General features: G+C 42.9%; 1 protein-coding gene across 5 annotated transcripts in view; it reads left to right on the plus strand.

Annotated features, from left to right (window-relative positions):
* The window catches only part of LOC135495767 (calcium-transporting ATPase type 2C member 1-like), a 465,754-nt gene that overhangs the window by 287,428 nt on the left and 152,410 nt on the right, over nucleotides 1-25,916 (plus strand). For all 5 annotated transcript variants that reach the window (XM_064784671.1, XM_064784673.1, XM_064784674.1 and 2 more), the window contains 2 exons: nucleotides 17,232-17,402; nucleotides 17,772-17,920. In XM_064784671.1, the coding sequence (XP_064640741.1) occupies nucleotides 17,232-17,402; nucleotides 17,772-17,920 (320 nt within the window). The remainder of the gene's footprint in view (nucleotides 1-17,231; nucleotides 17,403-17,771; nucleotides 17,921-25,916) is intronic.

The raw sequence follows: 25,916 nt of genomic DNA on the forward strand, positions 1-25,916 counted from the left end.
ATTGTTGTAAACTACAGTGACGGTATCCAGTTTTACTTCTACTATTCTGATTTTATTGTCTGGTCCGTGTGTATCATCGGTTGATCCTGTACTTCTCAACATGTGCCATTTGGACAGCCCACCTGCTTGACTACAACAGAATGTTTCAACAACAGAGTCGCAACAAAGTCTATAACGTCACAACGTCATTGAGAAACCACCCCTGAGTCATGATGTCATTCAAACTGTGAACTTCGAACAAGATAGATGCAAGTCACCCCCAGCCACCCTGATGAAGCCTAGAGGGGCAGAAACGCGCGTCGGTGGAGCAACACAAAAGCCCAGCAATAGGGACCGATGGACATTGTTGTAAACTACAGTGACGGTATCCAGTTTTACTTCTACTATTCTCTTCGGCCTCTCAGCCATTCAAAGACAGAACAATCGAAACACAATAGAACGCTAAAATATGAGATACTTGACACAGATTTCACACTCAACTATCACAGTATACACAATGCACTAAACATGGCGGTCAGCTGGTGGATCGATACATGGCATGACGTCACACCGCAGGGTAGCGCCACTTGTCACTTTTTTTAGCAGACGCTCAAACTAGTGTCAATCTAGCCCTACTTGAAACGATACAAAATTGGTTCTAAAATATGCAAACGGCCAGAATAATAAAAGTTAACCTCTGCAATGCTTTATTTATTCATAAATCATCAAAATAATGTAAAATGGGCAGGTTTAAAAAGCACTTTGCTCCCCCTTTAATAACCAAAATGCTATACTTAGATGATACCGGTAATTTTCTTTTGTGCCATTGAGCCGAGAAGATTAATATTATTCAATGGAATCAAAACTGGTGAAACTAGCCAGAACTGTTCTCCCCATATGCACTGCAAATGACATGCATCACATTACCGAGGTGAGCACATGGTCCCTGGACCATTTCATTTGTGCCCCACCTCCGAGGGGCATCATGTCAACACCATGTCCGTCGTCTCATCGTCCTCCGTCTGTAAACTTTTCCATTTCTGTGCCATAACTAGAGAGTTCTTTCACGGAATGAAACAATTTTCCCTTTGGGGATTGTCTATGGTGAGAGAAAGGTTCCTGCGATAATGGGCGCCATCAATTATCCAAGATGGCTGCCAGGGCAGCCATTTTGAAATCCTTTTCCGGGCATTTAAAGGCAAACACTCCCATGAAACACAGTGATTTTCACTGTGGGAATTGACAATGGGTTGACGAAGATCCCTTTCAGTAATGGGGCCATCAACTATCCAAGTGGCCACTAGGGCAGCCATCTTGAAATCTATTTCCGGGCATTTAAAGGAGAACGCTTTCATGGAATAGAGTGATTTTCGCTGTGGGAATTGCCAATAGTTAGACGTAGGTTCCTTTTGATTATGGGTGGAATCAAATATCCAAGTTGGCCACCAGTGCAGCCATCTTGAAATGCATTTACGGGCATTTAAAGGAGTACGCTTTCTTAGAATTTGAATTGCCAATGGTAAGACGATGGTTCCTTTCCATAAGGGGCGCCATCAACTGTCTAAGATGGCCACTAGGGCAGCCAGCTTGAAATCCGTTTCTGGGCATTCAAAGGAGAACACTTTCATGGAGTGCAATGATATTTCTTTGGGATTTGCCAATGGTTAGACGAAGGTTCCTTTCAGTAATGGGCGCATCAATTATCCAAGATGGCCGCCAGGGCAGCCATCTTTGAATGTGTTACCGGGCTTTTAACCTTTTGGCCTATTGCCAATGGTTAGACGAAGGTTCCTTTTGATGATGGGCGTCATCCACTATCCAATATGGGCATTTATGATTGATGAGTCGGGGAAATCACTGGCGCATTACTCTCCCTGGCCTCTACAAGCAGCTGAAAGGGTTAACTGCTAGCTCAGTCATTACCAAATACTGAAAATAACTATTGTTTCCCACCCTTTTCTCTAGTGGGCCCGGTAATCTTTTTAGCTCAGCTGGCAAAGTCATTGGAGATAGCCAGGTAGCTATTCGAATGGTGCTATCCTTCCATCCATCCATCTGTGGACAAAACCGGGCATTTAGTGACCGTAAAACTTAGCCACTTCTAATCTGGCAGTCAGGAAGAAAAGCACAAGATATTCTGCTGATAGAAAATTCAGCCCGATTCGACTGAAAATCAGCTCACATTACCCAAAAAAAAAAAATTTTCCACTTTATTCCTGCAGATATAAGTTAGTATTGAGGCTTCGATATAAAATTGATTAGTTTTGATTTATGTCACCAGTTGGTGGTATTGGGCAAAAATGTAAGTTTGCACATTGCAGGCCGTGTTTGAATTTTGCGTTTTGAGGCAATACTTGTGCATCTGGAGCAACCACTAGAGACGCCTCTGGTACAAGTAAGTTGCCAGCATATTGAAAAACAGTACGGGATATAGAAATCAAAATAATTTGTTCGATTTGCAAAGAGGCTATCGCATCACCACTAATCCCGCGAAAACGATTGGCTGCCCTATGCTGCATTTATAGTTCTCAATAAAATCGCCACAATGCCCACCAGAAAGTTATTTATAAAGTTCCTATTTTAATATTTATTGATAGAATAAAACGTTTTATGAGAGAAAGTGGCACTAATTCGGTCTGAATAAGACTGATGAGATGCAGTATTTTACGTAGGATTATCAAACACCTGAATCTCAGGATGCCAATATCCAAGATGGTGGCAATTGATCAATTCCAGTGTCTGAAATTTCGGCTCTGTGCGAGTTTGTCAAGCAAGCTGCATGCAGCCATCTTGTTAAGTGTGAAGCGATGATTTGAAGGAATAAAAACACATGGAATTAATGTAAAAATCGATCAAACGCTCAACAGATCAGGTGAGATGTATTGATTAGATTCTTGTGATTGGTTTAAGGTTATCAGTTTTCTCAAAATTTTGACAATGATTGGAAAGACCAACTTGTCACTGTAGGTGTCCCTCTGCTTGGAATATATTGGTCGGTGCAAAGTGCAGTTTTGATAAAAAACTACCCAATGAATCTCTGCATGGGGTTTGATTATAGCTGATGAATAAAATTATGATTTTTATCAGTGTTTGTCAGAAATGATGTGATATCTATTCCATTTTGATAGTCCAAAAGTTTTGAGAATCTGGTTAAAAATGGCGGATTGCCTTAGGTTAACGTTTTTAGGCTGGAACCTTTCGTCACAATGTGTGCTCTGAACACAGGTTAATGGCTCAAAATCAGCCAGACTCTACTCATGGGGTAAACCTCCACTGAGAATAATTGCTTTAACTTCGTTAAACATGTCATGAGTGCTGAAATCAACCATTTTGAGATCGTTTTTCTGTGTGTCAAGTCACCGCTGTAGAAATGTACAGTAAACGCATGTATAGATACACACACAGTAGAGTAAGTGTATGTACACACGAATGTAAGGAAATCTGAGGGGTTCAGGCGCAAAACCCAGTAAACGCCATTCCTATGAAAAATGAGATAGCTGTACCAATGTACAGCTTTTGGCATGTAGATGACGTTAGTCAAATCATATTGTTGCAAAATCCCGTAAGTCCTATCGTAAATGCCTACCTTAAACCCAGTTTGTTTGCAAAACCCAGTAAATGCCACCACCATATTGGTGCAGAAACACGTAAGTCCATGAAAGCCAACCACTGATGAACTGCAGGTCACATGACGCACAAAATGGTGGCGCCCACGTTTGCAAGGCTTTCGCTGTAGAATAGCTTTTTTTTGGTCAATTTCTGCTGAATTTACGCAAAATTAAGATGAATAAATTGGATTTTAAAATTTGGCTTTATGGGAAGGCATTGAATTGAATTGTGCAGAAATTTTCTGAGGTACCCAGTACTGATTTCATTCACTTATCACAGCAGGATGGCTTGGCCTCCCAAGTGAGGGACAGTCGGTAGTTTCTGGTCTATAGACCCCTGGCAAACAACACTAACATTCAAAACTATTCACAGGCAGGAATTTGCTCTTTTATTAATCCAATTTCAGTACATTGCTAACTGTGTTGTGTTCTGTTACATTTTCATGCATATTTTTCCAGTGATGGACTTACCAGGTTTTGCAAACACAGATTTTTTGGACTTACTGAATTATGCAAAAATAACGCATTTGGACTTACAGAGTTTTGCCGCCAATATCAATCAAAATTGCTTAATAACTAGTTTTCATAATAAAGGTTAATTTTTGAAATTCTGGCCTTTTGTTTACCACCCAATAACTATTTGATTACAATGAGAGTAAACCAGTAACCAATGAACCTACTCCCAAACAAAAATTCTTGTTTTAAAACAATAGGGGTATTTTGGACTTACTGGGTTTTGCGCCTGAACCCCTCATCTGTTAATTATCATCAAAGGTATTGTGAATCTATATTTCCTGTCGTTTTGGTTAAAATTTACAATCCTTTATGGGAAATGACGTAGTTTGATCACATAGACTAATTCAAAGAAGTTTGTTTTGGCACTGACTAATTATGCGTTTCACCTTCAACAAAGGATCACCGTCGTCGTCGTCGTCGTCGTCGTCGTCCGTCGTCGTCCGTCGTCCGTTAGCAGGGCGCGTTTCGTAACTGTTAGAGCTATTGAGTTGAAACTTGGTACACATGTACCCTTATGTAATGACACCTTGGAGACTAAGTTTCGGTCCGATTCGTTTCATGGTTTGGCCACCAGGGGGCCAAACGTTAAAAGTGAAAATATGCAATATCTCCCTTAATAGTAGTCGGGAAATTTTGAAAAAAATATGGTAGGTACTTCTAGCAAAGGTGCATCATATATCCTCCGGGTTTTTGATTTGACCTCCTTTTCAAGGTCACAGAGGTCAAATGGTGTAAATTGGCCGTTAGGATGTAACGATGGCACGTTTCTAAACAGCAATGACTATTGATCCCAAATTTGGTACACATTTACCCCTTAGTCAGGTTATTTTAGGGACCGAAGTTTGGTCCAATATGATTCACCACTTGACCACCAGGGGGCAAAATCCAAAAACCTTAAAAATGTGATTATTCCTTAACTTCTTGCCCGATTGCCACCAATTTGATATCATGGGTACATCTAACCACCATACAGTATATGTCACACAGGTTTTTAATTTGACCTTCTTGTCAAGGTCACAGAGGTCAAATGGCGTAAATTGGCCGTCAGGCCGTAACTATGGCACGTTTCTTAACTGCAATGACTATTGATCACAAATTAAGTACACATGTACCCCTTGGTCAGGTGGTCTCAGGTACCGAAGTCTGGTGCGATCTGATTTGCCGTTTGGCCTCCAGGGAGGGGGCCAAATCCAAAATTCTCCAAAATGCCATTATTCCTAGTATTACTTGCCCGATTGGCACCAATTTTATATCATAGGTACATCTAATTCTAACAACCATTCAATGTGTCACCCGGGTCTTCTTTGATTTGACCTACTTTTCAAGGTCACAGAGGTCAAATGTACTGTAAATTGGCCATTTTGGGGAAATTGTAATTGCTTGGACCTACATCAAACCTAACACTACATGACACAATACCATGCTGTTTATCCATCTTTCCTCCACATGAGGTGAGCACAATGGCCCTGGCCATTTCATTTTGGGCCATGAACGGGGATTGTGAAGTCGTTTCATTATTAGCACCTAATCAGTTGTTGTTGGTCTTATTTTATAAAACTTGGTAAGCAAAATTAAAATATTTTCTCATCATGTTTTACACGGATGATCGACTGCTGCTTTTCAACGTTTTCGATGACCACATCTCAGATGACTGAGAGAGAGGAGCTGTGCTTCGCTCATACTCATGGAACTGAATGAACACCTTGCACATCCTATCCAACATCAGTGTTCACCTGCACGGTGATCAGAAGAACCAGTTGATTCTAGTATTTCATTTTTTTTCTGTAAAATTTAACACAAAATAGATTAGATAAAGAAAACAGTATGTCTGTGGCTGTTGGTTTACAAAAATATCTGTGTATCTGTAAATGTTTTACTCGCTATCACTGCAGGCTACAAAGTCATACATTTTAGACTCGGTGCATCTGTGATGTGGTCATCGAAAGGGTTGAAAAGTAGCTGTTGATCATCCCTGTAAAAAACGACTTGCACTTGAACTTGAACTGGTTGGTACTTTTTTTCCCAGCTTTGGCTTGACCATGTTCACTGGACTAGTTTGTCAAAACCAACCTATACACTTGAAAGGAATTGATGTAAAAGTCCAGACTGTTTCTGATTGTGACCATGCAGCTACTAGGCTGGTTTGTCTCAGCCCATCCTCTCTTGCATTAGTCATAGAGTTTTATGTTCAGTATGACCCTAAGACCATGATAAAAAATAGAAAAATTAAGGTTCTGACCCTTTATACTCTGACTTGCAGATTTCAATGTTGACTCGTCAAAAATGTAATTTTGTGTCATTCAAACTTACCTATGGAACACTTTAGCATGTTACTCCATTTGGGCTCAAACACAAGAGTATCCCTTTAATTTTCTAAAGGGAGAACTGAGTTAACAGCTCGGCCGCCAGGCGGCGCCCTGACCGATCCCGCGAGATCGCGCCGATCTCATGCCGCCATATTCAGTCTTTACTCTTGTGCTTCTACGAAGCACATCGTTTTTTCAAAGCTGCCGTGAATTCGATTTAAAACCAAATTCAACCAGCCAAGTCTAGACGATTTTTGGGTTCATTCACCTACGGAGTAGACCGCCAAACTAATCTTGGCATTAGTATTGTCCAGTCTATTTAATTATAGACATTTTCTTAGCTAGCTTAGTTGACCCGGCTCCATTATTTTGATCTTGGTAGGGTAGAGTTAAGTAGGCTATTCTCCGCTCTATTGTAATAAACAAGACTCAGATCGATTGCAATAGTGTTTAATTCAAGTAGGCATGTTTTCCTTTCCATTAATTATTGCGTCCTTTCTGGCCTACTTGGGGTTCCCAGTGTTTTAATTGTCATTGGTACCATTTTTTATATGGCGTACCCCTCCGACGGCATCCTTTGTCTCACCACAAAGGAATGCGTCTGGTGGCGGGAAACGGGCCGCGAAGACGCCTAAACCCTCTTCCGGTTCCGTTTCCGGGCATATAACCCGGAGGTCTAGCAAACCTCCCGCCACCATCCCTTCCGTCAGCCGAGTTCCGGTTCCGGCCGCGGCTGCGAAGGACCCTGCTTCCGGTCCGCCGATTGCAGTTCCGGTTACTGACGCGGGTTCCCGTTTTTCAGTAACCGAAGACTCTACTGGGGGTTTTTCTCAGTCTTTACTGCGAAATAACCCCAGTCCTCACGGACACAGTAGAGTAGGGCCGGACCTTATAACGCCACCTCCGAAACGCGGCTGCGAAGGACCCTGCTTCCGGTCCGCCGATTGCAGTTCCGGTTACTGACGCGGGTTCCCGTTTTTCAGTAACCGAAGACTCTACTGGGGGTTTTTCTCAGTCTTTACTGCGAAATAACCCCAGTCCTCACGGACACAGTAGAGTAGGGCCGGACCTTATAACGCCACCTCCGAAACGCCATGCGTCTTCGGTAACAGCGTTTCCGCCCTCCGTACCTCCTTCTAAAAGGGCTTCCGGTAGCTCCATACCGGCGAAGGAGTTACGGGCATTTCCGGTTTCGGACTTCGTCCTACCGGAAATGCAGGCACCTTCCTACGTTGGCCAACCTCTTGGGTGGAACCAACCGGAAGTGCCACCCCCTCCTCGTAGCAGAGGCGTCGTTCCCATGGAACGAGCTACGCAGAGAGGACGTCTGAACTCTGGTTCAGAATATGGGCAACTTCCGCTTCCGGAAGACCCATTCGCCCGCACATACGGCTTCCAGGGTTCGCTTATGCGCTCACCCTCGCCTCAACCGCCCGTCGTTGAGAGAAGCCGCACGTCGGGTCCGGAACCCGAGTCGGGACAGCAACTGTCCCAGCTCATCCAGATGGTAGCAGGTCTTTCTGATAGACTCAGCCATCTGGAGCAGGGTTCCGGTTCCTCTGGTGCGCCTGGTCCCATCGGATACCCACCATCCGACTCCTCTATTTTAGAGGAATTTTCTGAGAACGAGAGTTCTCAGCCAGGCTACCGCTCCCCCAATCAGGAGGAGCTGTCACCAGAGGAGGCCAGTATCCTGTCGGATATGAGGACACTCAGATCCTTGATCAGAGCGTACCTCCCGCAGGATCTGTGCCCTACCCCGCCGGAACTGCCAGCCTTGTCAACACCGACCTTTTCACTCTGGAGACAGGAAGTGGATCCCAATCCACAGGTTTCTCAAGGCTCCACTCGGGCACTTGAATTCCTTCCTCCCTCCCCGTCGGTGTTAGCAGTCTCTGAACTTTTGGAGCGTACAATCAGAGACTCACAAGGCGCCCACCAACTTACTTCCATCCCTGTCCTTCCGGCAGTCGGACCGGAAGCTTGGTGTAAACCGGGGAAGTTGTTCACGGCACAACTTCCTCCCGTTAGGCAGTACCGCGCTGACTATTATCGAGTCAGCTCGGCCGGCTGTCCAGCTGCATATTAAAGGACGATGTACAGCTGGACCAACTCGTGCCTAGGGTGACCTCCTCCTCGGCTTACCGAGACCTTAGAGCACAAGAGGGTCTGGCCAAAAACACGTTAGCGGTGCTCTCCTACGCAGAGCACACTAACCTGGCCCTAGCCAGATCCCTAAAAGATAATGAGTCACTATCTGATGACACAAAATCGCTTGTGACATCCTTGTCACATTCGATTAGGCACGCTATTGCGCTGTCCGCCAAGACCGCAGCAAATAGCGTCCTACTCCGTAGAGACGCCGCACTGGGCTCTCTCAATGTCATCAGATCCCTCCAGCTGGAAGGGGCCTTAAGAACCGCTCCTATGGACGGTTCTTTCCTGTTCGCAGATTCTGTACAAGAGGCGGCTCAAGCACAGAAAGATTGGGACAAATTATATGCCCCCACTGCGACACAGAGGGCCAAGACCTCTCTACCTAACGCTAGAAAGATAGAGAGGCCCCAGCAGGCATCGGGTTCAATCCCGTACGCCAGGCTGGTCCTGCCTAGGCCTACCCCGCCTAGTCAGCCTGCTCCTGCTGGATCCTTCCGACGGGAAGCGGAGGGTCGCCGGACTGGAAAGAGGAAAAATACTTCCTCTAACCAGGGTGGATCCGGTCCGACTAAGCACTCCTTTCGCCCAAGGGGTGCTGGCCGGAAGAGGTGACTCCCCCCTCCTTTCTCCTCCCGGACGCAAAAAGGAGCCGACTCCGGTAGTCGGGGGCCGTCTGCAAAAATTTGCAGACATTTGGGACGATTGGTGCCCAAAGGGGTCCCCAGTCCCAAACATGTTGAGGTACGGAGTGAAACTAGATTTCAACCGTACCCCCCGACTACCATATATCCAACCCCAGTTCAGCCACCGAAGGACCCAGTCAAGGCCTCTGCCCTCCAAGCAGAGGTCGCGACATTACTGGAGAAGCAAGCTATCCAGGTCCTTCAAGATCCATGCTCCCCCGGCTTTTACAGCCACGTTTTCTTGGTTCCCAAGAAAGCAGGGACATGGAGGCTGATCATAGACCTTTCCAGGTTAAACACCTTCTTGAATGTTCCTCATTTCAAGATGGAAACCACCAGGTCTATAGCAACGGCGATACAGCCCAACGATTGGGCGGTATCGATGGATTTAATGGATGCGTACTTACATGTACCGATCCATCCAGACTATCAACACTTCCTTCGATTCCATTACGAAGGAAAGACGTATCAATTCAGGGCCCTGCCGTTCGGTCTGGCATCGGCACCCCTAATTTTTACGATGATAGTCACAGCCTTCGTCACTCCCTTTGACGTGATGGGGTTCAAGCTCCATCACTACCTAGACGATTGGCTACTCCGTTGCAAATCGCGGGAACTACTACTGCAACAACTTCAGGTTCTAAAGCAAAAAGTAGTTTCCGCAGGTTGGATTATCAACGAAACAAAGTCAGAATTCATACCATCCCAAGACTTCGTTTACGTTGGAGTTCGGTTCCTTACGGCCATAGGGAAAATGCTGCCCCCCCTAGACAGGATAAAGAAAATTCTTCATCTCGTCGCAGAATTCAGAGGAAGGACTCAAGCTCCCGCAAGGCGATGCTTGAGCCTTTTGGGACTTCTGAATTCGGCAGCAGACCAAATCCCCCTTGGCCGTCTATATATGCGTCCCATCCAGATGTTTCTAATGTCTCTATGGAAACCCCACAGGGACCCATTAGACAAGTTGGTATTGATACCTCAATACCTACTCAAGAACGTCTGGAACTTCTGGGAGTCGGAGACTCGTCTCCAAAGCGGTGTAGATCTTGCTCCACCGCCCCCAGAAGTGTCCCTGTTCACAGATGCTTCCCTACTAGGGTGGGGAGCACATCTGAACAACGGGGACATGTCCATAAGAGGTCTATGGACAAGGGAGGAGACCATTCTTCCAATAAATATATTGGAAATGAAGGCTGTCCTTCTTGCCGTGAGGGCTCTTTCCCTTCGCCTGAAGAATCGGAGAGTAACCCTGTTCTCCGACAATTCTACAGTAGTAGCATATGTCAGGAGACAGGGAGGCACAAAGTCCGGCATTCTTTGCCAGCTAACTTGGGAGCTTTACCATCTTTGTGCCGACCTTGGAGTATCGATATGTGCCAGACACATACCGGGCAATCGCAACATCCTTGCCGACGCCCTGTCCCGTCAGAACAAGCTAGTTCAGACAGAGTGGACACTCCATCAGGAGATTGTAGACGACCTTTGTCGCCTTTGGCAATCTCCGAAGGTAGATCTGTTCGCCACCAGGCTGAACAATCGCCTTCCCATCTATTACTCTCCACTTCCGGACGAAGAGGCCCTGGAAGTCGACAGCCTTACAGCCTCTTGGGTCAGGCTGAACGCATATGCGTTTCCACCCCTCCCTCTCATCCAACCAGTCCTGAACAAGATCTTGACCAGCCATCCGGTGAGAATAACTCTCATCGCACCTTGCTGGCCAAATCAGGCCTGGTTCCCAGCCTTGCTGGAGCTCCTGATAGATCACCCCAGGAGTCTTCCTACTTGGAAGCACCTCCTGTGGCACCCCCTGGGGAGATGCTACCACCAGAACCCTGGATTTTTCAAGTTTCGCGCCTGGAACTTATCCAGTTGCATCTCCACCAGAGAGGCTTTTCGGACATCGCTGTCAAGCGCATGTCCGCACCTCAAAGGGGGTCTACCCTTGATGTGTATCAAGGAAAGTGGTCTACCTTCACTTCCTGGTGCAGGGAGAACGGAGTTAATCCTATCTCTCCCTCTATATACAGATTAGTTGATTTCCTTATTGAATTATTCACGGAAAGACAACTATCTGTCACGGCTATAAAAGGGTACAAGCCCGCCATCGCTTCTACCCTCCGTGTTTTAAGCACCTGGGATCTTCGTTGGGAGGACCAAATAACCCCTCTTTTTAGAGGAATGTTATTAGAGCGTCCTAGACCGGTTCACAACACCCCTAAATGGGACCTCTCTGTTGTCCTTAAGGTGCTCATGAGGCATCCTTTTGAACCCATGTCTATTTCATCCATGAAATATCTGACACTCAAAACGGTCTTTCTAGTAGCCTTGGCTACCGCCCAACGGAGATCAGAGCTCCATGCACTTTCTTTTAAGAAGCTGGCTTTTAGAGAGGGAGGGGAGGTTATCCTGGCTTTTATACCAGGATTTCTGGCGAAGAACCAGGGACCGGCCGCCTCTCGGCCCCCGGTTACTATTCCCTCTCTGTCAGGAACGATCTCTTATGATCTTCCTGACAGAACTTTATGTCCCGTCAGGGCCCTAAAGTTCTACTTAAATAGGACAAAACCTCCCGGTATCCGCCAGGGGAGAGAGCGTTTGTTTTTGTCCTATAAGGAGGGAAATAAACGAGAGATAGCGGCCGCCACTATTTCAAGGTGGATTGTGGAGACTATTCGTCTTTCCTACAACACCTTGAAGACTTCCTCTGATCTTCGTGCGCTAGCTAACATCTCAGCGCACGAAGTTAGAGCACTAGCCACCTCCTGGGCTAACTACCGAGGAGTTGCTCTTCAAGAAGTCGTTTCCGCTGCATGTTGGAGTAATCACTCCACATTCTCTCGTTTCTACCTACGACACGTTTCTTCCCTCGTAGATGGCATGCACACAATCGGCCCGATTGTGTCTGCGGGGCATGTTGTTTGATCCTGGCTAGATCAAAAAAGGGGGGGAAGCCCGATTGAAGAGTCAAACGCGCATCTTGCGCCATTTTTGATATGCCCTATCTTCAACATCCAGGCAACCCCTAGTAGACTAGAAAGGACGCAATTTCTTATTGTTGTTTAGCAATAACTCATTCTACACCCTTCAACATGCCTTACTTGCTCTAAGCTCTGTTGCCGGAAAGAAGATGGTTTTATTACGCAATTCTAGCGCTTTCCGGAGAATGGGTCTATTACTCTCTATAATATGATTGTAATACCGAGATCAAAATACCGGTCCTCCGGTTCTCCCCATTTCTTTCCCCTGGCGGTCCTCCTTAGCTAATATGCCGGTGGTGCCTCCTGGATGGAACAACAGCTCAGCCTTAGGTAAGTCCTCGTTTCCCACCTCCAATAGGTTGCTGGGATTCGATGCAAAAGTGTTCCATAGGTAAGTTTGAATGACACAAAATGCCCATTTCCTTACAAGAAATGGCCATTTTGTTAGTTCATACTTACCTATGGAACACGGCCCTCCCGCCGTCCCCACAAACGGGACATACTCTTTATTAACGCTCAAGAGTAAAGACTAAATATGGCGGCATGAGATCGGCGCGATCTCGCGGGATCGGTCAGGGCGCCGCCTGGCGGCCGAGCTGTTAACTCAGTTCTCCCTTTAGAAAATTAAAGGGATACTCTTGTGTTTGAGCCCAAATGGAGTAACATGCTAAAGTGTTCCATAGGTAAGTATGAACTAACAAAATGGCCATTTCTTGTAAGGAAATGGGCATTTGTTTCTACACACTTACTGGACTTCATCCAAGACCTTGGGTTCTATGTAGGTATATTCACGATATGGTCTGACCACTGACGGAATGACAAAAACAGATCATATATTCACAAATTGCTAACAAGGGGAATTACAAACTGGTACAGCTGAGACTTATTACTCCTATCACAAAGCTGAGTAGATTTCATTCTGATAGAATATTCACCATATTTCTATTGGTAAGAGTGCACTTTTCTTTCCATTAAGGCAACAACATTTCACTATAGAAATTAACCAACACTCATTTAACCCCTTTAGTGCTACTGCAACACAATTGTTGTTTATGTAGCATGTTATGAGACCCTACAACACATGCGGTATCAATTCCTCGCGATCACTACCACACTAGAAATGACTGCTTAAAATCTATCATATTGATTTATGTACAGCGATATGCTTTACCATTATCATCTCATACAACTTCAGAATTAAAAGTGTTGAAGTAAAACGGCGTTTTTTTGCTCTAGAAATAGATCAAAAACCTCTATTCATTCATAATTTCCAATATGACATTAAATGAGTCAGAAATCACCTGACAATTTCATGATTAAAAACCATTTCTACTGCTCTGATATAATGAAAAATGCATTACTTTTCAAAAGCAAATTTCACTCCGATACTATCTCTTTTTTTAGTTCCATAGTTGATCTTTTACAACGTTTTAAAACCTGGTTAACTGCTGATTCCATAGAGTGGAGTGACCCAATTTCCAGTTCCTGGTCATTACGACTCATTTTCCTATCCTTACTAACAGTTTTTTGATAAATACTTCATCTGTCACAACATCTTCTGATAATTTAATTCACATACCTGCCACAGTTGCCATCATTAGTTCCGACACACGGGTTGGGGCATATGCCATGCTTCGCATTGCTCTTGTTTGATACATTGGGCGAATGTGAAAATGCTTTTCTACAATATTTCAAGTGAAGAAACATAAAGTGTAAGATTCACACCTGAGATCGCGTTTAGGCCTATGTCTGTCAGAAAGAGCATCATGGCCTAATAAAGATCAGTAGTAGTAAAATGCCGATTCTAGCGCACCTCCCAAAAAACGCACTGTAAAATCAAAGAGAGAAAAGGCTAGACAGTGCAAAGTTTGCGGGATTCCCCACCTCAATTTTCCACACACACGTGGAGAATACTGCGGTAGAATGTGTAGTGTAGTGATTTTCAGGATGGCGACTTTGTCCGGATTTTTGATATGCGGCCGAATTCTTTAATTTTGGCTTAAGGAAATGCATTTCATAAGATAAATGAGTAAAACGTGTCCATCAACGGGTTGGACTCACTCAAAACTTAATCAGATTTCTGACACAGAGTGGAGAATACTGTGAGTTTCTTTAAAACATTCACCCGTCACGAGGTGAAATTGGGCAATGTATTTGCTCGCCAAATTTGGCGAGCAGATTTTCACATCTCCCCTTACAGCTCCAATGTATCAAATACACTCTCACGCTTGGCTAGTGAGTTAGATATACCCAGAAACCACGTTCCTCTAACTTTCAAGGTACCTTTAAAGGCTAAGTTTTATAGAATGCAGCAAACTGCTGCTGTTATCAGAGATTTTTTAATGTATAGAGACTCACTTTCGGGGATAGATATCGATAATATGAATGTAATTCTTGGGGTACTCTGTACTGGGTAGCCCTGGGAAAATGTCTATGCCTTATATGTAGGGATTGGGAGGGTCTTTCATTTCATTGTCATCACTTTTTGTACTTTTGTTGCACTTGTACTTTTGCACATTTGTAATGTAATTTAATTTACATGAATAAATATGATTATTATTATTGGAGTAATCTATGGGATTCCCAACTCAATTTTCCGCACACAGAGTGGAAAATACTGCGAGAACGTTTACTATGTTTATCGATGAGTCATTCCTAACCTAGTTATTCTGCTCAAGGAGAAAATAACTGTCGGACAACCAGGTAGAGTTTCAAATTCCACCGAGTTTGTATGCAGTATTATGACCACTACATAGCTTGTTTCTGATTGCATGTTAAATGTTGAGGCATACTTGCTGCGCGCACCTAAATAACTACCTGATCGGAAATGGGGGACCTTGACTACGGTTGGCATAGGTTAGAATTCGAAAAGAAGAGACAAACAAAATATGATGAACGAACTATGGATTATCATCCTGCAGTGTTCTGATTTTAACATCATTTATAGTTTAGACAGGATTTGGCAGGGACTTGAGCAGGTCGTAGCTCTGTTGCCATGCAACGCCAGGCTGAATCACTGGTCAATCTGTGATTTGCCTAAAAATGTCATCATGGTATACCCAAAACATTCCAGGCAGAAATATTAATAGTATGTACCACGCTCGCTTTGCCATTTCCCTATCGCACTACACTCCCGACTACCATATGTTGCTACCGAAATCAAATTTGATGTCAATGTCAAAGAGTCTGTTAAGTTTAGTTTATCTGCCAGTGTAAAGATGGCACTGCGTCTGATCATTTGATACCAGGAAACCAAATTGTTTCTACATGAAAATTTCCCACAACTTGGAACTGAAAGTCAAGCCCCTTTTCAGAACAGGTCAGGCAAGGGGTATGGTGATGTAAGAGACGTCATCGTGCTTCATGTCACAATCAAGTAGGAGACCGTATTGTCGCCTGAATGATATGAGACAAGAGGGTGATGTCACAATCAAGTAAATGACCACATTGTAACCTGATCGATATAAGAGAAGGTGTAATGTAAGAGACGTTATCATGCCTGATGTCACAATCAAGTGAGACTTTGTTGTAGCCTGATTGATATAAGAGAAGAGGGTAATGTAAGAGACGGCATCATGCCTCATGTCACAATCTAGAGACTGCATTGTAGCCTTATGGGAGGGAATAGGGCAGTGTAACAAGAACTGATCTAAACTCAAGGTAATGAAGGAGAGATTTGCACTGACCTACTTTTATGACCTTCTGCCCTACTTTAAGACTGTCATAGTTAAAGTAGTCGTGTTTGGTATCGAAATAAAGTTAATGAACAGTAGGTTTGTGCTAACCCATTTTCATTACCAACTGACCTACTTGGAGACGGTTAAAGCGAAAGGTGTCATCCGTGTTTGATATCAAACTAAAAGTGTTTAAGAGTAGGTTTACCCTGATCTACTTTTACGACTTACTAAACAACTTGAACACCGTTAGAGGAAGGCAGTCGCATTAATGGTATCAAACTAAAGGTCTTGAAAAAGCACTTTAGTGCTGGCCTGCTTAAACACAGTTGGAGCAAAGGCACTGAAGGTATTGAAGAGTGGATGTGACAGAAGAACCCCTTAGCTACTTCATTCACTGCAGTTCAAATAAAACCTTCACAACTGTCATCCACCCGAGGGACCAAATTCATAAAGGGCGTTTAAGGGTTAGACTTGTGTAACTTCGCCAATATGTCGTTTAAGAGTCTTTCATTGTGCCAAAGTATTCTAAAAGTCAATTATATATACGTTATTCTCAATATGAAAGCTGAACATCATTTCAAACCTATATTCAAAAACCCAGTCAAAGTCACACAAAAGAGTTGCATAAATCAATCTTAAGCCCTTAGATATAAACTTACACCAGTTTATGAATTCATCAAATGTTTTCACAAGCGAGAGCCAAATTGCTCACTAAAGATTAAATTCAAGCAAGCCAGGTTAGCAGACATTTAACCTAACTTATGGAGAGTTGTTCTTTAAGGTGCTTCATATTGTGACGTAAAAAGGTGAACTTACAAAAGTTAACCCTTACCTGAAAGATTCAAGAGAAGGAGGCGAAGTTCCAATATAAGAACATCCATTAAGTATGTACGCCCTGAAGGGGGGAGGGGTCTATAACAACCATACACTATGTATAGGGGGGGGGGGGGGGGGGGGTATATAGTCTAGGGGGTATACACAACCAAAGAACCATTTTCTGAACAAATTAAAAAATGCTTAAATGCTTAAATGATAGAATACTCTGATAATCAAGGGAATCATTCTGGTGTTGCACTTGCACGCGATAAACTCGACTGGGTTCTGATGTCGCCCCATTACGAGGTTCATAGCTGTTTCACACACCGTTTTCCCACGTGTGTGCCATGTCAGTGTTAATGCGCAGTCCACCGCCATGCTATCCGCTAATATGTTATCACGAGTGACTAGGCATTTGGCCATGTTTGGCCATCATGGACATGTCCATGCCTGGGCTTCAAAGTGTTAAAAAACTGATAAGATCAATTCTAATTCATTTATGTCTTTTTAGTTTTAGCCATGGCATTTGGTCACTCCATGGATGACCTCATCTATGTGGGTATTGTGGGGATGTTAGATCCCCCTCGAGAAGGAGTGCGCGAGTCTATCAGGGTGCTGGTTAGTAGTGGTGTGGCTGTGAAGATGCTTACAGGAGATGCTGAAGAGACGGCCAAGGGAATTGGTAAGGTTTTAAACAGTTTAAACCAATTTTCATTCATAATGAAGAAGAGAAAAAATTGGCACAAACCAGCATGCATCTTGGAATGTGGTGAATTTTTATTCTTGTGGCACTTTCAGGCAAATAAATTGCCACCTTACTTGGAAAGGCAATGTAAAATATTGTAATGTTTAACAATGTGAGTGTTTATGCCCTGTGGAACATCATCTTTAAATAAAAACTACTCCTTCTAAACACCTACTTAAGTGCTGAGAAGTATATTTCTAACCTATAATTCTTTAATGTCCCTGAAGAGACCAGGATGTGTATTCTGGCCAGATCATTAAAAAAATGCAATCAGTTTCTAATACCCTCTTTATATTTTGCTTGCAGGCAGCCGCCTTGGTCTTTATTCAGCAGGTGGTTTTACATTGTCAGGTGACCAGGTTGATCAGATGGACCTAATGCAATTAAAACAAGTCATCAACAATGTCACAATCTTCTATAGGGTCAGTCCAAGACATAAGCATAAAATTGTCAAGGTAAAGTACCAATTACAAGTCATGAGTAGGATATTAAGCTAAATAATCTGAAGTGTGAGATCGTTTATAACTTCAGCCATAAGCTTCGGGCAGACGGCGAACGAAATGGCTAAGAAGAAATGTTTTCAGGGTCACCCACACGTGGCAAACAAAATGATGCTGTTTCGTCAAGAAGCGACTGTGTAATTTGAGATCCATGATAACTCTTTGTCTTTCAACAAGCGGCTTCATTGAAGAGTAGTTTTCAAAATGCATTCAAAAACAATGTTCCAGAACACGAATTGATACATTGCAAAGTTCTTCATCTTTTTCTCTGTTGTGTGCTTGTAGCTGTCAGGAGCATTCATGATCTCCACGCTTTCCAAAAAAGTGGGGATATATTGTATTACCGTACGCCGTCAGTCTGTATGTCAGTGTGTATGTCTGTTCATCTGAAAGTCATGTCTCCTCCTAGACCATTCAACATACAGAAACTTAAAACTTTTTTACATGTTTTGTACTCCTCCACTGTGCACAACACACTTGAATCCAACTCCGTCTCTTGCCACCAGGGGGCAATATGTACACTTATTAGTAATTTGTTTTCGATAATTTTTTATTTACGTACTTTTCAAGGTCACAAAGGTCAAATGGCTTAAATTAACCGTTAGGGTGAAACTGTGGCACGTTTCTGAAGGGCTAAAGCTATAAACTTGAAACTTGGTACACATGACCCCCCTCTGACAAATGCCTTTCTGAGCCCAGTTTCAGTCCGATCTAATTTTCGCCTTGACCACCAGTGGGCCAAAACCTAAAAGGTAAAAGGTGTAATACCGCGCTCTTTGGCTCACTATAGGGGGTCTATAGAACACTGCTGTATCCGTCGTGCGTCGGTGTCGTCTGTATCCTGTTTCAAAAACAGTGGCACGTTTCTTAACCGCTAGAGCTATGAACTTTGTACACAGGACACCCCCTCCCAGGTCAGGTGACCTCTGACACTGAATTTCGGTCCGATCTGAATCTTGACTTGGCCACCAGGAGGCCAGAATGGGAAACTTAAAAAGTGTGATATCTCTCTTATGAGTGACTCGTTTTATGAAAATTTTATGGTAGGTTCTCCTAGCACTGATAAATCCCATATCATACAGGTTTTCTACCGGGAAACTCGAGATAAAAATAATTATATTCCTGTGCCATTGTCTGGAAGGCCTTGCTGCTGTATTACAAACCCTTTTATCATGGCCTGCAGTCACTGCATTAATTATGAAGACAATATCACAAGCGACCCTGATAGCCGGATATCAAGCTGATCAACTTAGATCTATAGATTGTTTGATCCATGCTTGTCGGAAGTGAGGCCTAGTATTATTCTGGGTCTTTTGCCCAAGTCACAATATGGGGGTATTATTTTGATACAGATTACTAATCATTATCAGTAAATCATTATCATGATACCTCCATCCCTACAAAACTCATTCTCTAGTTTTAGTTCAGGGAGGTATATCTATACCTCCTTGGTCAGTTATTCCTATGTCAACCAATATCGGCACTGCTGAATCGGCATGTTCTAAAAGTCATTGCTTGGTTTTGGTGTGAGTGTGTCATATCTGTGGGAACAAGCTATGTCATGATGAAATACCTAACTGCAAGGCTATATGCTTCTTTTCACAAATGAGTTCCCTGATCAATCGAAACAACAATAAAAAGTAAATGATAAAGTGATCAATGACAATGTGGGAGCCATGGGTTGCCCTCTCAAACGAGCACACAGAGAACACCGCAAAACAAAGTTCTTAATGATACGGTTTACTGAAATTACGAAAATCACAAAATAAGAGTTGGTACAAACAGACACATACAAAGATAACACAATCAAAACAGACAACAAAGACAAAGACAAAACCCAAACAAACAGCTCTTAAAGTCAACTGGCACAATGCCTAAATGATAACAAACCACATTGTCCAATAAATGACAGAACCAACTGGAGCCTCATGCTCAACGAGACAGCTAGATTACATATTATTACATAATAATGAACGCCCAATGCCAGATAGCAAGCTGCACTCAAACCAACCATAACAGGTTCATCGAAACATTCAATTAAATACAGCAATTATGAAACCAATCAAGCATAACTACTAAATGGACAAGAGCATATGAAAATAAAGGACTAGATCATCACAATAGAAGACTGAAAGACCAAATCCAGGTCATATCAAATACAGTACATAAATGCATGTCAAAATGGTGGAGCACACGTAAACTTTGACAGAGGTGGAAAAAAAGGCCTAAAGGTACAAAGGTATTATACTTACGAGACAAATGTGACCCCGTGACGAATCCTGGACTCCCACTACATGAATTAAAATGAAACTAAAAAAAAAATTCTGGTTTGAGATGACTAAGATAAAATCAGATAAACAAGTAAGACAGGGAACGCCCATCCTGCTCCCAGTGCACCATTGATCCCAAGACCCTTGCAGAAGGGAAGGGAAACCCCACGAAAGGTCAAGGGGTCACAGGAACATATAAAAAGTAAACAAAAAAACCGAACTTTTCCGGCAAGAAATTTCAAACATGGAAATGGCCTTCACAGACAATGTGAGCAACCTTCTCCTTCTCCTAGGTTTAATTGAAAATGTCAATATTTAAGAGTTCGCACTAACCAAATATCACCATGAAGCATCTTGGTTAGGCTGTTATCAGATATTCCTTATAGCCGCCGTATTCAAGGAAACAAAACCTAAGGTTCAGGAATAGATTAACTGAAACATAATGAAACATATAAATTATAAACAAAGAATAACGTATGGAAATAAATATTACAAGGTGCAGACTACTTCATGTCAAAGTGGCCACAAATTCAAATGTCGAAAAACGACCGAACTAAGACTAGAAAACATATATACCTCACCGAATCTTGTAACTACTATATACAGCGGATGAAATTGTGAGTTCTAAGCAAAAGTTGATTTTAAATATAAAGAAATTTCCTTGTTCCTATTTTCCTGATGTGCTGGTTGCGATGTGAAGATAAAAAATGGCGCACACCAACTAAATCCAAAAGGTGGCACCTCGATCATTTCAGAACTTTACAAAAGGTAGATGGCACTTACACTGGTGCCCAGTGGGGAGCAAAGCGAACAATTAAACATAACTTGCGCCATCACAAAATATTAGCGGTTAACCAAAATCTCAAAATGTAAATGCCAAAGAAAATTCCAAAATGTACATAGCAATGTCAGAATGTCACTAGAAAAATGTAGATAACAATGTCAGAATGTCAAAATGTCACAATCGGAACTGGAAGTCAAACGAGTAGGCCTGATCTAATCCTTTCTTACAATAAGGCAGAGTTTGGTGATGGGCCTATTAAAGTATGCGTGTCCGTATTTGTCTTTCCGAAGTGCCTCCATGGTGAGTAGCGGTAGGGGTGCTGCTTTCTAAGCTTGCTTCTTTCTGACAAATGACTTTGTACACGGAGAATCCAAGCTACAGATTTACACAACTGAAACCAACTGGTAGCCAATCATTTGACCGATACAATCATGCCAATGATTCAGGACACCGGTAGTGCAAAACTTTTTTGTCCTCAGTTCAGAATCACAACTGTCAAGCGGTGCTTTCTTGTGCAGACTAAAGTCTGGAAATTCAACAGCATCCATTAGGGAGGCAGGGCCTCTCATCCAAACTTGTGAGTTAAGAAATTCATCAACAGACATGCCTTGAGAAGCCAGATCCGCTGGGTTGTCTTTGTTCGGGATGTGTCTCCATTGTGATGCAGTAGAACGCTCATGAATCGCTGTGACGTGATTGGCGACAAATGTCTTATGCCTGAAAGTTTCATTCTGAATATACCTTATCACTGTCCTGCTATCAGACCAAAACATGCTGTGAACAGGAATGTTATCAAGCGCTGCTTTAAGTGAGGAATCCATTCTTGCAGAAACAATAGCAACAGTAAGCTCAATTCTCGGAATAGTCATCTGTGAAACCATTTTACCATTAAAACGAATATGAATCTCAGTTTAGTATAATACATTTATCGGAAGTGAACATCAACTATCTCACCGCACCCGTGTTTCTGTCTGGGATGTTTACAACACTTTCTGGATCCACATCAGGTTGCGGCCTCCGTTCTATCGGCACTTTATCAAAATCGGGTAATGCCCTGTCAATGGGAATGTTGTGAAGAAGCGCGCACACGACTATAATTTCACAATATTTTTGTTGCGAGTATCTCAACATTCCATGAAGACAATGAAAGCGTCTTTTCCACATTTCGATACCTCTTTCCACCAAACACCTTGTTTTCTTGTGTGCCCTATTGTATCTGCGTTGCTGTATCCCGTTTGGATTCAGATATGGCGTCATCAACCACGGTCGTACTGGGTACCCGCTGTCCCCAATCAACACTTCATCACCATTACATTTCTCAAATATTGTTGCAAGTCCACTTTCTCTTCGAATGACTGAATCGTGTGTACTCCCCGGCCACCTTGCCACAACATTGATGAAATGATATCTAGCGTCCATTACTACTTGTGTGTTAATTGAATACTTGTTTTTCCGGTTAACATATCGCCACTCGTGTTGGGTGGGGCCTAAAATCCATACATGTGTCCCGTCAACTAGGCCAACAACACCGGGAAAATTGGCAATTTCGTGAAACTCCCCCGAGATGTTGGGGATGTCTTCAGCCTCTGGAAATATCACGACCTTTGGGAGTAAAGTAAGCAATGCCTGTGTAACTTGACAGATAACACTGCTCATCGTCGGTTGTGATACGTGTACTGTATCTCCCTTAGTCAGTTGAAATGATCCAGTTGCGAAGAAACGTTAAGCTGCCATGACTTTTAGTTCCTTTGGCAATGTATGGTTTCGCAATGTCAGGGTTCCAGGTTGTCTCCGACCGCATCAATCAAATCCAGAATTGTCTGTCTGTCCAGTCGATATCGTTGATACAATCTGATGTCATTATATTCATCAAGTGGATGAATTCTGTCCCGAAATACACTTTCTCGACGTATGGTACGCCGTCTAGCCAGACGTTCTTGTGCTATCAAAATCAGTGCCATTCCCCTGCGCTGTCTGTTCCAAAGTGGACAAAATATGAATTGAGTAGCAAATATGATTGAACTTAAGACACCCCTGGAGGTGTCTCAAATATAAGCACAAAATTAAGCGTAAAACTTGTATGTAGCATATTGAATCCCACTTATTCCTTACACTTATCTTAAGTGTTGCTTAGGTGTAGGTGTGTTTTTTGTGATACGGTTTGTTTCCATAAATTCCTGGAATGACCTCACAGAATGAAGTCACTGAATTCCAGGAAATTGCAATTCCCAGAAATCCCCCAAAAAGCAGAGTTTCAGTATTTTTTGTTTGTATTAAAAGACATTTTTACTCAGCATGGATTCATTGTTTCGTGACTTAAAGGCCAAGGTGCACGCGCCTTTGCTTTAAATTGGTACATACACTGTATCATAAAAACTATATGGGGGAAGATAGGTACCTCTTGGGGGAAGATAGGTACCTCTTGGGGAAGGTATGTACCTCTTGGGGGAAGATAGGTACCGGGGAACATAGGTACCGGCGAAGGTGTATTTCTGCAGTTTTAACGGGAGTCTGAAGGTTTAAAGCAATGGTCAACTAGAAAATTCGCCAACTTGGGGAGATCATGTAGCCAATTTTCCCAGAGGGACTTAGACTCAGGGGGATCTCGTCATCAAATCTGAGGTAAAGCCGGCACAACTCCTGTAGAATTATCTTGGCAGGTAACACGAATGAACAAGCAATGCCAGGTGGACCGTATACGGACCTCACAATAGAAAGAATACCGCGATGCGTTGATGGCTTTTCCTTTTCCAAAACCTCAGAGCTGAACTGGTCCAATTAGGGTTACCACTGTACGCCTAATACTCTATCCAAAGGTAACTTGCCCTTGTCAAGATCAAGCCTCTTTAGGCCCTTTGGACGCTCATCTTTGTCTATCTTTGCTAACACCGAACGGCCATCGCTACTCCAGGCAGTCAAGTGAAGACCACCTAAAAAACTGGCTTGCATTAAAGACGCAGAGAGCATGATAGCATCCTGGTTCGATATTACAGCCTTGAGACAATCGTCCACGTCCAGCGACCTTTTTATTGTTTTACAAACAGATTCATCAAATTTGCCACGATTGGCCTTAACGAGTCTGCCAAGCGCTTAATTACACCAGCTTGATGACGAGATTGCGCCAAATAAGTGAACAGTCATTCTATACACTTCAGGTTCAGTGTTAAGATTTCTGTTGGGCCACCATAAGAATCGCACCACGTCGCGGTCTTCATCCGGGACTCTCACTTGATGAAAGAGAGCTTCCAAGTCTGAAGTAATTGCCTCTTGTTCCAGCCTAAAGCTGTGTAGAACACCCACCAAGTTACTAGTTAGGTTTGGGCCTTAATGCAACTTGTCATTTAGTGATGTCCCTGCCAATCTTGCAGCACAATCGAATACTACGCGAATTTTCCCGGGTTTTTGCGGATTATACACCCCATGGTGTGGCAAATACCAAACTTTGCCATCTTTGCGACCATACTGCTCAACGTGAACCTTTTCTGCATTGCCTTAATCCAAAAGTTTGTTGATGAAAGTCTTATAATCTTCACAGAACTGCTCAGACCTTTCAAGTTTCTTAGCAAGATAGCGTGCTCTCTGAATGGCCTGTGACCTTTTAGCAGGCATGCAAACAATGTTGTAGGTTGATTACATAATGTCCGTAAGCAAATTTTACACTCTTCTCAACCTTTTCCAAATAAAGCTTATCCTCTGCAGAGTATCCTGGTTCTTTGGAATCAGCATTACGTTTCTAGAGCCTTTGATCCTGATTCAGACTTTTAAAAATCTTCCCTGAAGGTCGTTCATTGTTCTCGACTGTAGCGAGGAGGCTGTTCCATAGATCAGCCGCCCTCCCTATTACATATTTATAACTAATCCAACAGAGGGCAGCAGGGTTTAACACCTTTGGGTTGAGGATATGTGTCACTGCTTTGTGTGATTGTTACATAACCAGATGTATATAAACAAGCCTGATTCTTAACAATACAGTCTGTGTCACCCCAGGTAGAGATTAATTACCAGTATACATACTATGCTTATAGTATAGTTTAGTGTATTTGTTTGTTAATGTGTCATCTGTTATTAAAGTGTCATCTGTTACAGCCTGCTTTATCTAGGCTTACAAGACACGTTGTACTATTTACATATAGTTTTGCTAATGATCAGACCGAAATTGTTCTTATATACATCTGCTACCTATAAATTGTTATTGCTTGCGCATTAATGCCATAATTGGCCAAATATTTCGATAGGTTTGGGTTGCTTGGCATAAATATTATTTTCTTATTGTTTGCAAGTTCTTCAAAGTTTTCAAATGCAGTTGATATCAGTTGGAACATCTTCGCCCGCTGTGTAAGATAGGCGGGGCATTGGAGAAGAAGTGTATTTCATCTTCTACCTTACCAGTATTACATTTTGGAGATGTCCTTTGTTGAATAGGGGTTCTGCGGTATTGCCCAAGTTCTAAATCGACGTGGAACGTTCCATTGTGAAATTTAACTTGTGTTGAAGAGTTTGTATGTCCTTAATTTGGGGATTTTTGACACACTTTCCTTCCAGGTCATATCATATGCGATTAATAGTTCTATTTTAATGTCACTCAGAGTTCTTTTGACATTTGGCACTGTCCTCACACTTCTCGCTAAGTTCCGGAAGTAGTACTCCATATTAACAGAGGAGAAAATAGTTTTCACTAATTTGCACCATGTCTGTTTTCCGCTATTATTAAGCATATAGTCCCACCTGAATACATGTTTAGTAAGCCCCTCTTATGTCATAATTGCTAATCTAAACCAAAATCTTGCCATTTTGAGATGGTGTCCCCATATTCCCCTTGATGCTTGGGAGCGCTGAGAGCTTGCCGGTCTCAAGGAAAGTACATATAGCATGGTAGTGAACTACATTTGCCTTCTAG

This window comes from Lineus longissimus, chromosome 11 (genome assembly GCF_910592395.1).
Source record: "Lineus longissimus chromosome 11, tnLinLong1.2, whole genome shotgun sequence".
In the NCBI taxonomy this organism is placed as follows: Eukaryota; Metazoa; Nemertea; class Pilidiophora; order Heteronemertea; family Lineidae; genus Lineus; species Lineus longissimus.